The 14,287-nt window shown below is 58.5% G+C and overlaps 1 protein-coding gene across 3 annotated transcripts; it reads right to left on the bottom strand.

Moving 5' to 3' along the window:
- Positions 1-838: 838 nt before the first annotated feature.
- On the bottom strand, positions 839-13,922 carry NAXD (NAD(P)HX dehydratase). Of its 3 annotated transcripts, XM_027557973.1 has the most exons (11): positions 13,816-13,876; positions 12,676-12,819; positions 10,267-10,417; positions 9,460-9,505; positions 8,679-8,767; positions 7,855-7,963; positions 5,550-5,600; positions 5,365-5,469; positions 4,538-4,658; positions 3,457-3,577; positions 839-2,078 (listed from the first exon to the last, which is right to left on the bottom strand). In XM_027557973.1, exons 3-11 carry the CDS (start codon positions 10,368-10,370, stop codon positions 1,928-1,930), a joined length of 897 nt encoding a protein of 298 aa, XP_027413774.1. In that variant the 5' UTR covers positions 10,371-10,417; positions 12,676-12,819; positions 13,816-13,876; the 3' UTR covers positions 839-1,927. The 3 variants fall into 3 exon arrangements, with proteins under 3 accessions (XP_027413774.1, XP_027413773.1, XP_027413772.1); XM_027557972.1 differs by lacking the exon at positions 12,676-12,819 and having other exon boundaries at positions 13,816-13,922; XM_027557971.1 differs by lacking the exon at positions 12,676-12,819 and having other exon boundaries at positions 13,695-13,847.
- Between the last annotated feature and the right edge of the window lie 365 nt (positions 13,923-14,287).

The raw sequence follows: 14,287 nt of genomic DNA, 5'->3' as shown, positions 1-14,287 counted from the left end.
ACGCGCCGCGCTCCCTCAACACTGGTTCTTGGGGTACCAGCCCAAGCAGACGCCCTGGGGCCAGGGCTGTGAGGGTGTCGGTGGCGCGGTGGAAGCCGGCAGGGTGAGCAGGGACCGAGCTGGCCGGCGGCCTCGCCCTGTCTCCCTGTTGTCGCAGGCGGGGAGCCCCAGCTGTGCAGGACACCGGCAGGAAACGGGGGGGCCTGCCTGCTGCTCCAGCTCTCAGCCAGGCTCCCAGTTCGTCCATAACTAGTCCACGGCTCTGCCCCGGGCAGCAGGACAGCCTGGCAGCCGTGTTAACTTCCTCACCGACCGTGCTGCCCCAACAGGCAGGGACCCTTGTTCTAGAGGAGGGGCCCGTCCACAAGCTGGCCTGCAGCGAGGGACCCTGCAGAGCAGAGTGAAACCCCTGAGGGCAGGCGGCCGGCCCCTGGGGGAGGCTGACAGGTGCTCAGTCCTGCAGGGGACTGGCCAACGGCCGCGTCGGACCTGCCCCGGGGGGTGGTGTCCTGCCTGGAGCTGGTGAACGCCCGGTTTGCAGAGGAGCCAGGGGGCAGGCACTCCCTTCATTCAGGAGCATCGCCTAGCTGCCCCGTCAAGCAGAGGGGTGCAGAGACGCAGTGGTTCCTGTGGCTGCTGCCTTACGTCTTCCGCGGGGAGAAGCTGCTCATGCCGGGCTGATCACTCCGCTTTAGCAGCACGACGGGCACCCGTGGACCGCACTGGCAGCTGGGTGGGCAGCTGTGTATTCATCCCCGTGTCTGACAACGTCCTCGCTGAGGACCAAACTGAAGGTGAATTCTGGCTGTTTGAGCAAAAAATACACAGCTCTCGCCAGTGAAATCAACCACATCTGCCTTTTATTAGGTGTAATTCCCCAAAGGAAAAGAGTCCACGGCAGTAGCGAAGCTTTTCTACCGTTAGGTGTAAGTGAGCCACAATTTTAAAAAAACCTTAACTCCAGCCTATTCAAAGCAACTGGGATCTTTTGTCTGAACACAGAGCAGGGATCACTGAGGACAGATGTACGGACTCGGGCCAGGCCTGCCCTGCAGAAGGCACGTGGATAGCGCACTCAGGGCTGTAATCAACCCCTCGGAGAAACGCGACGGGCCACCAGGCGCCACACAGGCCGACCCCATGCCGACAAGACAGCTCAGTACAGAGAGCGCGCGTTCTGAATGTTCTGAGAGCACCCCCCACCCTGCCTCAAGGCAGAGGCCCTGCGGTCCTGCCCCACCAGCAGGTGCCGGGCAGCTTGGGCCCCCACCGGGGACCTGACTTGGGAGCCCTGGGCACCCCTCACCGCAGGCCTGTCACCACGCCCGCCTTTGCATGGACACGTCAAAGTGAGGTGTCCCAGAGCTGCCCTGCACACTCGGGGGCCAGGGTTCGTCATTTCCTTCGGTGGTTTTCCCAGGGGCCTCCAGCATTTCCAGTTCTGACAGATCGCTGACTATTCTGGAAAACTTCAGCCAATTAACCAACCAATGCTGAATATTTCTGCCCAGATGTGTGCGACCTAATAACTGTTTAAAACGCCAAAATGAACTAAAGAATGACCACCACAACCTTTGCGGGACCTCAACTTAAAACATGATTCACACACAGTTGGGAACAAGAGACGGGACCCCCAAGGGGCCTGCTAGTGAGGGCCCTTCTCGCAGGAACACGACGCTCAGACGCGGGGTCCGCTCCAGGCAGCAGCGGAGCCCACAGCCCAGCTGAGCCGCTGTCAGACCGTCTCGTCACACGATGCTCTACGTTCTTTTCTGAAGCTGCAGAGACTGAGGGAAGTTCACCAACACCGTTCCGTATCAGTTCAGGCAGAAAGCGCTAAGTTCCAAACTGGCGTTGTGTCAACCTGCACAGCGGAGACCTCTCGGAGGACGCGGGCAGACGGCACCCGCCCTCCAGCGGCTCCGGCTCAGGCCTCAAAGAGCCTGCGGAAGGCGGGCCCGACCTCGGCGACCATGTCGGAGGTGGTGGTGGCGCGTCCGTACTTCTGGAAGGCCTGCTGGCTGCACTGTCGGGTGAGGGCGCAGGCGCCGAAGGCGGCCACGAGCAGCGGGCTGGGCCTGCGGGGAGAGGTCTCAGGGGCGGCCACCGCACCCTGTGCGTCCTGCCTGCCGTCCCGGGACCCACGCTGGTAAGCTCGAATCTAAGGGCCTCCGAGAAGCCTCCCTACAGTGAGCACAGCTGGTAACTGGGATATGGACGATCCTGATGGATGAGCGTCAAACAGCTGTGCATGTGGGAAGGGTCAGGACACCGCTGTCGCCCCAGGTGACCACACCCAGCACCTGGTCAGCGTCAGCACCCGCTGTGTTCTAGGACCTGGAGGATGCTGAGGCCGGGCACACCTGCTCGCCAGGTCACTGAGACCTGGGACATCTGCTCACTATGTCACTGAGACCCCCGGGGACACCTGCTTGCCACGTTGCTGAGACCCCCGGGGACACCTGCTGGCCGTGTCGCTCAGACACCCGGGGACACCTGCTCGCCACGTCGCTCACCCCCCCCCGGGGACACCTGCTCGCCACGTCGCTCACCCCCCCCCGGGGACACCTGCTCGCCACGTCGCTCACCCCCCCCGGGGACACCTGCTCGCCACGTCGCTCACCCCCCCCGGGGACACCTGCTCGCCACGTCGCTCACCCCCCCCCGGGGACACCTGCTCGCCACGTCGCTCACCCCCCCCCCGGGGACACCTGCTCGCCACGTCGCTCACCCCCCCCCCGGGGACACCTGCTCGCCACGTCGCTCACCCCCCCCCGGGGACACCTGCTCGCCACGTCGCTCACCCCCCCCCGGGGACACCTGCTCGCCACGTCGCTCACCCCCCCCCGGGGACACCTGCTCGCCACGTCGCTCACCCCCCCCCGGGGACACCTGCTCGCCACGTCGCTCACCCCCCCCCGGGGACACCTGCTCGCCACGTCGCTGGACCCGCCAGCACCCTGTCTGTACACACCCCACGGGTGTGCCGGTCAGGTTTGCGGTGACCCTGCAGCCTGGCACCATCACTGGCCAGGATGGGTGCAGAGCAGAGGTCTAGGTCCCAAGGGGTGGGGGTGCCCCAGATCCCTCTACACCATCTGGGGAGGGGCCCCCCAGCTCAGAGCCCGGCTGCCTCGTGGAGACTCATCTGTCAACAGGAGCTCCCCCCGCCTGCGTGTCCCCCACCATGACAGCTGTTCTGAGAGCAGGCGTTGCAGAGCCCCAGGCAGCATCTCCCATACCAACAGGGGTGGGAGCAGGGAGAACCACCCATGCCCTGGAGGCCATCCAGCCAGGGGGACAGGGCCACTTCCTGTGGCCAGACCAGTGGCAGGGATCAACCTGGCCAGGCCTGGGAGCTCTCCCCATGACACCGGTGTTTCACCGGGAGCATTCCAGTCTGCTCCTTACTGTACACAAGAGCTGCTGAAACATGAGAAACAAGACGGGACTTACCCGCCAGTCTTCTGGGGGCCGGCGCGGAGGGCCCAGTGTGCCAGGACGCCCAGGGAGCCTGACAGGAGGTCCCCCTGCCCCCCGCACCTGCGGCCGCTGCCCTCCTGGCTGCACTCGAGCACTGCGGAGAAGAGGAGGTGTTGGGGGCGCCCTCTATCCCCCGTCCCCACGCGGCAGCCTCCAGGCAAGCACAGCAGGAGGCTGCCCCCCAAGCAGCACCCAGGGTCTGAGGGGATGAGCGCGCCCACCCCCGGGGCCCCTGTCCTCCAGGAGACTCGGAGCTGGTGGCGCCCCGGCTGGGACTTGTCTGCGCCGTGAGAAGTTTCTGTTTTCTTTGAAAATGTCTGAAGCAGTCGTGACTCTGACTGTGTCAGGGATCAGAGCACCTTCTAGCATCTGAAGGACCCACAGGCCTCAGGGTCCCTTGGAGAATGCTCGCTGCGTCTCCTAGCCAGCATGCGTGCGCATGCGCAGGTGTGTGGTGTGTGAGTGCGTGTCTGTAGTGAGTGTGTGCTAGTACACACACGTGCCCAAGCCTGTGCTTCTCTGCCTCCTGGTTCCCGTGACCCAGTCAGCAGCCCTGCGTGTCCAGTTGTCTAGTCACTGCCCGCTGGGCCTGGCGCCTCCAGGGGACTATAACAGCGGGAGGACCCTGCAGGGAGCAGAGGCATCGTGCACTGAGCCCGGAGCCCCGGTGAGGACACAGGCAGGTGGCCCCCAAGGCTGTGCTTGGTGCCTGGGGGCTCCCGCGCCACCGGCCGCTCCTTGGTGTCTCCGCTTTCTGGGTGCTTTTGTAAAACTGAACAAGCAGCAGGAAGATACTCGGTCCCCATGTCTGCCTGCAGTGAGGGGGGCGGCCCTCCCTGGGCCGTTGCACACGGCAGGGAAGGAGCATCAGCCGCCACACTGGGGCCAGCCTGGGCCCGCACGCCCCATTGAGACCACCTCCCCGTGCAGAACACCAAGAGAAAGGACAAAGCCGGGCTTCCTGAGGTTGCGGACAAGCGGTCCTCCTGGGGCTGGTGCCCAGCGTGGCTGTGCCAACTGACTGACATGCAGTGTGACGTCTGCGGCCACTCACCCTGCTCGCCATCAGAGATCACGTCCTGCTCCCCCTTCTGCACCACGGTGACGTTGCCCAGGGCCTGGCTGAGTCTCAGCACAGCTCCATGACGGTCCCCGCCATCCAGGGGCACCCCCAGCTAGACAGGACCAGAGACACAGTGCTCATTGGACACGGAAGAGCCCGTCTGCCTGGGTCCCGACTCGTCTGGGGGCCTGTGACTCCCACCTCCCAACAGCCAAACGAGCTCATCCCTGAGGCCCAGACCACCCACGCTCCAGGCGGGACAGTAACACAGCCCTCAGGGCAGAAACACCGCAGGGCAGGGAGTCTGCAGGTTTGCCCAAGTGACCCAGCTCCGAAGGATACAGAGCAGACACACATGGGCTAACACGTAAGAACGCTGGGTGGACAGACGCAGCTGACCCTTCAACAATTTTGGTGTGAATGGCGCGGTCCTTACGTGTGGACTTTCTTTCACAGTAACTACAATCAGGCTGGCCGAATCCACGGAGGCAGAGCCGCATGTGTGGAGGAACCGCGCGGAGCGAGGGTCAACTGACGGACCCTCAGGCTCTCAGCAGCTTGCAGACGGCAGCACCCAGCCCCATGCTGTGGGGTCAGCAGTGCGGTTTGATCTCATCCTCGCAAACCCTATGACGTGGACCCCGTCCCACCCCACCTCTTAGAGGAGGGGACGCAGGGCAGGGACGAAGCGATCACCCAGGGGAGCCCAGAGGCCGGGCTGACCCCCGAGTCCACCACCCAGCTCTCACCCCATCAAGGACGCTGACCGGAGGATGCCCTGGAGCGCACAGTCACTTGCCTGTGGCTGGCTGACTCACCACGGCCTCGGACAGTCTGCCGAACTCCACGTGGTTGGGGGTGAGGACCGCCTTCCGGTAGCCCTGGATGAGGGCCGGCTGCTGGGCGATAAGCCAGAGCCCGTCCTGCAGACAAGGACTCAGGTCACTCAGGAGCAGCCGCAGGGGCCGTGGTGAGGAGAGGGCAGGGCAGGGGCCACACTCACTGCGTCGATGACCACGGGGATGCCCCTGGCCTTGGATGCTTCTAGAATGCCCTGCAAGAAAGGAAGGCAGCTAAGCACTGAGCCCGTCGCCTGAAGAGAGCTGAAAGAAGCAGCGGTTCTGACGGACTCCACACAGGCCATCAATACACACACGGGAAATCGTGAAGCAAGTGCGACCACAAAGAGAAAAGCCCGTCTGCAGGGCCGGTGTGAACGCTGAGCACACGAGCACAGGACCGCCACTGGTGCTGGGTCCAGGCCAGTCCACGCAGGCCGGCCCCGAGCCATCGTCTCCAAACTCCTAACAGTCACGGACCCTCAGCACTCGGGTCAGAAATCTGACGCCCCGAGAAGCGCCCAGCTCTTCTGTTTATACGCACTTCTCGTAAGTCACATTTCGCGTGTCTATAAATGAGTGACTGTAACCATCAACAGTGAACAAGGCTCTTCTCTGGCTTGATGCAAGTGTCCTAGAACTGACTGCGGCAATGGCTGCGAACTCTGTGAATCCACTAGAAGCCACGCGACTGCGCTCTGTGAATGAGCGCACTGCCGCGTAAAAGTCCTGCCAGGATCGCTGAAGGAAAGCAGGACGCTCGGTCCCGGAGAAACTACCTCCCTGAGGTGGTCACGCGGCCGGGGATCTGCCTCCCTGAGGTGGTCACGCAACAAGGGATTGTTCTTTTTAATTTACTGCGATTTTTACATGCCATTCAATTCATTCATTTAAAGTGTACAGTTTGCAGCCATCACCACGATCAGTTTCAGGATGACATTTCCATCAACTGAGAAAGGAGCCCCACACCCTTTCTGCCCAGCTGCAGACAGGCTGTCGAACAGCTCACACCAGATGGCGACCTCGCTCAGGAAAGACCTACTAATGTCTGTGACTGGGCAGCACCGGGGGAGGCGAGAGGGGCCAGCAGAGGGCACGCCCGCGTGTTAGCTGGGGCCCGGTCCGTGCCACAGACGCTCCAGCAGGTCTAGGCTCACTCACTCCCAACCTCTAACTCACACACTGCAGAGTACCTTTTATTTTTTTTTTAAAGATAAACACACTAAACATTTTAGTATGAATTTTTAAAAATGACAAAGAACTTGAAGCACAGAGAACCCCGGCTTTCATCACCTCAAATTCACCCCCAAACCCTCTTGATACAGATTATGTTTTCACATGTCTATAAAAATCACTTTTATTTTAGTATTTTGGATACAGTATTCCTTGATTGAGCACAGCCCATGTGTCTGTAAGATGGTTGTAAGAAAAGATAAAAGGTATTCCAGGCAGATAACATGTCAAAGTTTGCTTGGGTGCTCGCCACCTGGGTGGGTGAGGACAGGCCCTCGACACGGACCGTCTGTAAACAAGCACCCCTCGCATCAGTCGCCGCCCTCGGCAGCTCGGTCCCTGCGGGCCGGCAGTAAGTCTGTGGGTCCAGAAGGACACACACGCTGAGAGGCTGCGGAGGGGCGCGCCCGACCACACCGTGTGTGATGACTGGTCCGACTGTCGGCGCCAGCGTCACAGACGTGTGCCCTGGCCAGCCCTGCCCCGCCTGGCGCGGCCGCAGCCCCTGCTCAGCGACAGGCCGCAGGCTCGAGGGTGCGGCATCTCTGGCCCCAACTTCCACTCCAAAGGCTGGAACGCCGAGCTGTGGACGGGACCCCAAGTGAGAACATTCAAGCTCTCACTGTTCTGCTAAAGCCCACACATGCCGCCCTTAAACTGTTCTTTACCCATCAGACGGCTAGGAAAGTACTACCCGCACACACACCTCCGTCAAATGCACGGCTTACGCGACCAGTGAGGTCATCAGAACTCAGAAGTACCCCTCCCCCGGGTCACGGTGACAGGGACGCCCCTGGGCACCAGCTGTTCTGAGTCCCGCACCAACCAGGCCCGTGCAGAGCGCTCTGCAGACGTGGCTCTCTATGACCGGGGCACGCCACCCCCAAACGAGTGCCAGACTGCGAGCCAAGCAGGCTGCCGGAGGCCCTGGCAGGGAGGGCACCGCGAGCCTGACCCGAGCCGGGCCACTGTGGACGCCACTTGGCCCTGACACTGGGACCCGCATCACGCGGGACCCGCAGTGGCCGCCCCAGCCACAGCACGAGGGCCCGCGCCCCGCAGGGGCCCGCCCAGCACGGTCTTGCTCTACACGCATCTCTCCTCACACCCCCTGCTCCTCCGTCCCCAAACCCCAACTCCCCACCATGAGCCTCACAGGATGACAAGCAGCAGGAGACGTGATGTGTGTCAGACTTCCCGCAACCAGAGCAGTCTCCTGGGAGAGGCCGCGGTTACCTTGACGTTTTCCAGCAGAGCGTCATCCCTGCCGAGGCCGGGCCCCACCACCAGGGCGTGCAGTCGGGGCAGCCACTGCTCCACGTCGCGGACGGCCTCCGGGCTGTCCCTGAACAAGAAGAGACGCGCCAGCGGCTTATTTTCATGCTTGTTTCCTTTACTAATCAAACTACAGACTTTTGGCAGATTTCCCCCAGGGTCCTTTTCCTGTCCCAGGACCTGAGCCGGGGCTCCTCCAGGACGGTCCACCCGGCTGCAGGACGCCCTCCTGGCCTCCCCGACGCCCACCGCCCCCCACTCCCATCTACTCCCTGCTGCCTCCACACCAAGCCCGCCCCCGCCACCCACACCCCTGCCTCAGTTTAAACACCATCCGCCCGGCCCTTCTCCTCCGCAGGGCACCCCCAAGACCCGACGAGCGCCTCCCGGTGGGACTCCTGCCGCTCCTGGGCCCCAAGGGCTTATTCTCAACGCAGCGGCCTGACGAGCCTTTTCAAGCATCAGGCTCCAGCAGAGCCGCTGTGGCGTTGAGAAAGCCAGGTGGGCACTTGAGGAAACCGCGGGCTCCCGTCTCACGTAAGTGAAAGCCAAAGCCCTCACGATGAGGCTCACGACCACCTGTCTAGTCGCCTGACCAGTCCTGAGCGCCCACGCGGAGCGCCTCCAGCGGGAGCTGCTGCACCCTTTCCGCACGTCCCCGCGTCCTCGGCCTCACCGGACGCCACGCCCTGTGCCACTGCCCACCCTCAGCCCACGCACCACCGCACCTGCCTCGCGCACCCCGCGCTACCTGTGCGGGGACCCCGTGGCCCCGCCCCACTCACAGGACGGGGTGCACGATCAGCTCCGGGCTGTAGGCCTTGATCACGGGCGCGGCCTCCTGGGTGCAGAACACGTGGGACAGGTCCGCGCCCTGCGGTGGGGGGGGCACAGCAGGCGGCTCAGGGGGGCTCGCCCGGCAGCCCACAGAGCACGCGGCCCTGCCGCAGCCGCCCCAACCCGCAGCACAGTCCGCAGGCACGCCGGCCGCCGCAGCTCGCCCCCCGCCAGGAGGCGGATGAGAGGGTGCTGGCCAGCGGCAGAGCCTGAGAAAGGCCTGGAAGGAAAGGCGGACACTGCTGCCGCCCAAGAGGAGCCTGGCACGCTGCAGTCCAGGGGGTCGCCAAGAGCCGGACATGACTGAGCGACTGAGCAAGGGGCAGGTCACCAGCCGCCAAGCGGCGTCACCGTGAGGTCTGCGGGCTGCAGGGTCTACCTCACCGTCCCCGGGCCACCAGGCCTTCGGGATGCGCATGATCAAAATGCCCAGGCAGTGGCCACGGTGAAAAGGTGTCCACTGCTTGCGCGAGGCCTGAAAAGGCAGCCCGCGATCACTGTAGCAAGGAGCACTTTTAATAAAACTTGAATTTAAGAGAAAAATGAGTCCCCATCTGAGTTACTCTGTGGCTACACAAAAGGTCAGGGTAGATTTAAACGTGTCTCTCACCCAAGGTCACCTGAAACGTTATTTAGGTTTTTATCAGAAAACATTTGCTGCAGTCATATTTAAATGATCCAACACTTTCACTAAAAAAATCCTAACAAAGAAGCTATAAGCAAACATACCACTTTGAGAGCGGAGATCGCTGCAAAATAGGGGGCTCCAGTGTACCTAAGGAAATACTTAAGTCAAAAGTGAGCATGAGGCCAGCACTACCCAGACCTCAACAGAAACCTGTCTCCTAGCACACACTAGTTCAGCAAGATTCTATCAACTGAAAAAAATGTTTTTCAATTCCAGGAATAATTAATTGCAAAATATAATAGCATCTACAATATCAGCAAAAATCATAAACTTTCTAGGAATTAACCCTATAAAAACACATGGTAATTGTACAGGGAAAAGTTTAAAACCTGTTAAAGCACAGCAGAGATAGACACTTGATGAGATGATTAACACTATAAAGACGACACTTCTCTCTAGACTAATAGAGACGTAGAAAGCACTGGAGTTACGGGAAATGCCCACAGGTGCACGTGAGAGAAAAGGCAACACCGAGTGAACAAGACCGGGGCTCTGTTGGCAGGAGGACGGGTGGGGACGCGTGTTAGGGGGAAACCAAAAGGCAAAAGATCCGGAGGTCTGAGAAGCCAGCGAGAGTTCGCCTAAGGCCCCTGCAGAGAGGGAGTGTGCTCGAGGGGACCACGGACCACCTGGACTGGCCGGTGCCACAGGGGCAGGACCCAGCCCGAGAGCAACAGCGAGCGGAGGCCACGATCCCTCGCCCAGTCAGGGCCCCCTGCTTTCTCTGCTGTTCAATCAAACGTTCCTCATGGAAAATACTGCCATAGTATCAGCTGACACTTGGAAATGATTCCTGGAGTCCAGCTAGACAGACAGACAGACGGATGGGCGGCTGCTGCGTCACTTACTCCCGGCAGCCTCCCACCACGCCGATCCTCCCGTCCTGCCCTTTGTGCTTCTTGGTGGTCAGGGCAGGGACCACGCTTCTCACCAGCTGCAAAATGCTTTCCATGTCCTTTACTGAGTGTGCTTTATGCAGCGAAAATGCTCTTTTTAACACTGAAAAACAGGAAAATGTTCAGAAAAGTAAAGAGCTATCAATATATATTAAAAAAAACAGACGTTAATCAAAATACTTCCCAAAGCTGACTTAACATGAATGCTGCAGATTTTTATTCAGCGGTTTCACGATTTCATTTCCATAAGAAAATGAGGTTTAGAAATACCACAACACTAGCACCCGCGGTTAAGTACCAGGTTTACTCTGGTATCTATCAGACGTCTTGAAAACCTACTTAACCCTTGAGAAAGCTCTCCTAAATGCACTACTCCTCACTGAGCTACACATACTCACCACAATCTTCCTGCAAGCTATGAGGTCCCCTCTCCCCCTCTGATACTCCCACTGTCTATTCAGGCCAGACAGGTTCATGTTCTTCCCGATTTAGTTTTCTAGTCTTGGCTCCCATACTCAGTTCAAGATACGAATCAAGTATCTAATCAACTGGAAATGGCATTCTAAATAAAGAAGGGACACATCTTACACTGGGCTCAAAGTGGTTTTTTACTTTTATGGCCATGCCACAAAACACAAAGGATCTCAGTTCCCTGACCAAGATTGAACCTGTGGCCGCCCCCCCCTACCACAGTGGAAGCATGGAATCTTAATCACGGGACAGCCAGGGAAGTCCCCAAAGTAGCATTTTAAAATAGTCTGATCCCTGAACTATGTATAAACAGCCAATTTTAATCGGCCTTTCTTGAAAAACTTCCTGTGCTGTATGTTTTGCCATATTATTTAAAACATCTCAACTGTGAGAGAAATTCTATGTTCCGTAGAGCCCAGTGTATAAATGAGTAATAAAGCACGCATTTTCTCTAGAATTAAAGGATCTATGCTGATACGAACAACACTTTCACATAAAAGGCATCCAATATTTTTATCTTCCCATTATCTTGGCAGTGCAGAAAAACTACACATGGGTCATAAGGTCAAGTGAAGACCAGAAGAAGCTGACTCAGCTCCATATGGCAAAACAGCTTGATCTTAATATTGCTCATACTGTTTTACTTTTCATTCAACAAAATTATTCAAGTAATATTCTTTAGTGAGTAGATGTAAATGCCTCCTTAGTTGATACATCAGATGCTTAGACCCCAAGATGTAAAAAGAATATCAATTACCATCCAACCAAACACCTTCCCACTTTCTTCCAAATCAACACAGGATTAAAACTCCAAACAGAACCTCTATAAACCTTTGGCCATGAAAAGGCACAGGAAGGCTTGCTCAACCATCAGCCTAGCCACTGACCCTCGATTCCGGTCCAACCTGACACGCCACCGAGGTGCTGGGCCAACAACCAGCTCTCACTCCTCGCCCCTGCCTCGGTCCCATCTGCACCCCGAATCCCCAGCCATGCGCTGTCCTCCCAGCGTGCACAGTGGCTGTGAGACACAGCTGTGTGGGCACCCCGGCCAGCTGCAGGACGGGAACCTGAGCTGCTGCAGGAGAATTTAGGGGCGGCCCTGCCAACCACTGACGGCCGTCTGTGCGGTCAAGTGCTCTCCAGGCGCCTGTTTCAACATGACTGGTCAATGTGAGCACATCAGAGAAAGGCCGCCCCTCCAAGTGCCCGAGGACAGTAAACACGGGTGCTTTCTAAAGGCTAGAAGCTGAACCCAAACTTACCAGTCACTCGAGGACTACGCTGGGCTCCTTACAATGCTCTGCTTATCAGTTACCATTACTTTAATCTAAGCACCTAGCTTCACACAAAATACCCCTAGGACTACACCTCTACCTCAGCCTCTGCAGAATGCTGTAGGTAGGGTTCCCACCTGTGACTTTAGGGCTGGACTCCACCCTCAACCACTCCGGACAGAGTCTGGCACAAAATAAGCCACGCAGTAAATGTCTGATGAATTAAAAGCATCGCGGTTCACTCTAGCGGAAGCCAGTTTATCCTTCTTTTACAGAGAAGGAAACTGAGACTCAGGACAGACCTGCGAAGACGCCACGGTTACGAATGGATAAGCCTGGGCAGAACACAGCATTTTACCAAAATGCTGTCATTTTCAGGCAGAAAAAAAATTTAATTAAAAAAAAAGTCAATCACACCACCAACCAAAAGACAAATCAAATGCTTCTCATGTGCCTTCTGAAAGCAATCTGTGATGGGTAAAAAAAAAAAAAAAAAAAAAAAAATCACTGCTGGAAAAAAAAATCCTATCACTCTTGAGAAGTACAGGAGTTTTAGTTAACTGCAATCGTATGAATGCAAAGCACAACCACACTGCTCATCCGTAACACTCACCTGAGATGAACACGTGTTCGCGAAAGAGCCAAAGGAAGATGAATTAAATTTCCCTATACTCCACAGAAAAGCAAGTTTCAGCTAGCTCTCTAACATACACCATTTGGACTTTCCCACAGAAATGCTGAAACATGCACACCAAACCTAAGGATAAAAAGGACGTGAGGAGAGGCAACTTGAAATTTACGCCATTAAGCAGTTTGTCTTCATACAATTCTGAATCTGGAGGAACAGGTCAAACCTGTCTGGTTTTTGGGTTAAACGAATGTAGCTGAGGAGAGGTAAACAGATTTCTTTACCCTGGGCTGTTTTCTAGAATTACTTGCCACTCACAACTGTGCGATCTCCAACAACTTCATGTGAACTGTGGCTAATTTGGAACCAGTGACAACAATCTTTAAATTAACCTGGAGATGCCATAAGGCCGGGAGGGGAAGTCAGTGACCTGCAATTCTGGGTTTTTTTCTGGTAAAAAGTTCAGCAAGTCGGCCTAATGATGAAACCTCAGACTCAAAGAGAAATCTTGACAGACCACAGCAGAATGTATGGATTTTAGGGAACAGCGACCAACAAAATATCTCCAAACAAATCGTGGCGGAGGGGGCGTGCGGGGGGCGGAAGGGCCCGGGCAGGCGTGCCCGGGGGAGCGCAGCAGCTGGGGAACTGGGTGCCCAGCACCCGCACAGCGCCGCCCCGGGGGCCCGCTGCCGAGGGGCACGGCCAGGCTGCGTCTCCCGTTCCGGCCCCTCTCGGGGGAGCCTGGCTCAGAGCCCCCTCTTCACCACGGCGGAGGGCGGGAGGCTCCCCACCCCGTCGTGACAAGGGAGGCCCCAGGCCAACCGACCGTGTGAAGAACGTCTCCACAGACTCGTGAGGACCGAGGACGCGCTCGTCCGGCTCCCCCTGCTCCTCCTCCCGCCTCTTCGGCAGCCGAGGCCGGGCCCTCGGGGTCACTCGGCGGCCGCCCCCGCCCGGGGGCCCCCACGGCGGCGCCCCCGCCCGGACCCGCGGCCGAGTACCTGCGTCCAGCGGCGGCCCGTAGAGCGCCAGCGCGGCCGAGAGCACCGCCACCACGGCGGCGCCGGCGACCGCGGCCCCTGCCCGGACGGCCATGCCCCGGAAGGCCGGGAGCGCTCTTACCTGGCCGGCAGCCCCGGACCGCCCGGCAGCCGGGACCCAGCGCCATCCGCGGACTTCCGGGCTCCCGGCCGCCCCCGCGCCGCCTCGGGGACCGCCGCTCCCGCGGACTTCCGGGCTCCCAGTCGCCCCCGCGCGGCCGCGGGCGTCACAGCTCTCTGCGGACTTGCGAGCTGCTCGCCCCGCGCTCTAGCTGGAAGCCGGCTTCACTCCCGGGGGTCTCTGACCCGGGCCCGCTGCACCACGGGCTGGCCTCCGCCGGTCCCTGAGGACTGTTTTGTTTTGTTTTGTTTTTAAGAAGTATTTATTTTATTTATTTGGCTTCACCAGATCTTAGCCGACAAAGGTCCGTCTAGTCAAGGCTATGGTTTTTCCAGTGGTCATGTATGGATGTAAGACTTGAACGGTAAAGAAAGCTGACCGCTGAAGAATTGATGCTTTTGAACTGTGGTGTTGGAGAAGACTCTTGAGAGTC

Source organism: Bos indicus x Bos taurus, chromosome 12, assembly GCF_003369695.1.
Source record: "Bos indicus x Bos taurus breed Angus x Brahman F1 hybrid chromosome 12, Bos_hybrid_MaternalHap_v2.0, whole genome shotgun sequence".
In the NCBI taxonomy this organism is placed as follows: domain Eukaryota; kingdom Metazoa; phylum Chordata; class Mammalia; order Artiodactyla; family Bovidae; genus Bos; species Bos indicus x Bos taurus.
The sequence above is the reverse complement of the archived record's forward strand: the minus strand, read 5'-3'. Positions and strand labels throughout refer to the sequence as shown.

Coding starts and splice junctions, on each gene's coding strand:
- NAXD (XM_027557971.1), bottom strand. CDS start 13,788: ATGGCCGTCCGGGCAGGGGCCGCGGTCGCCGGCGCCGCCGTGGTGGCG. Junction 8,768..9,459: donor CGATCTCCGCTCTCAAAGTG/GTATGTTTGCTT, acceptor CCCCCACCGCAG/GGCGCGGACCTGTCCCACGT. Junction 7,964..8,678: donor CTGATCGTGCACCCCGTCCT/GTGAGTGGGGCG, acceptor CTTCTTGTTCAG/GGACAGCCCGGAGGCCGTCC.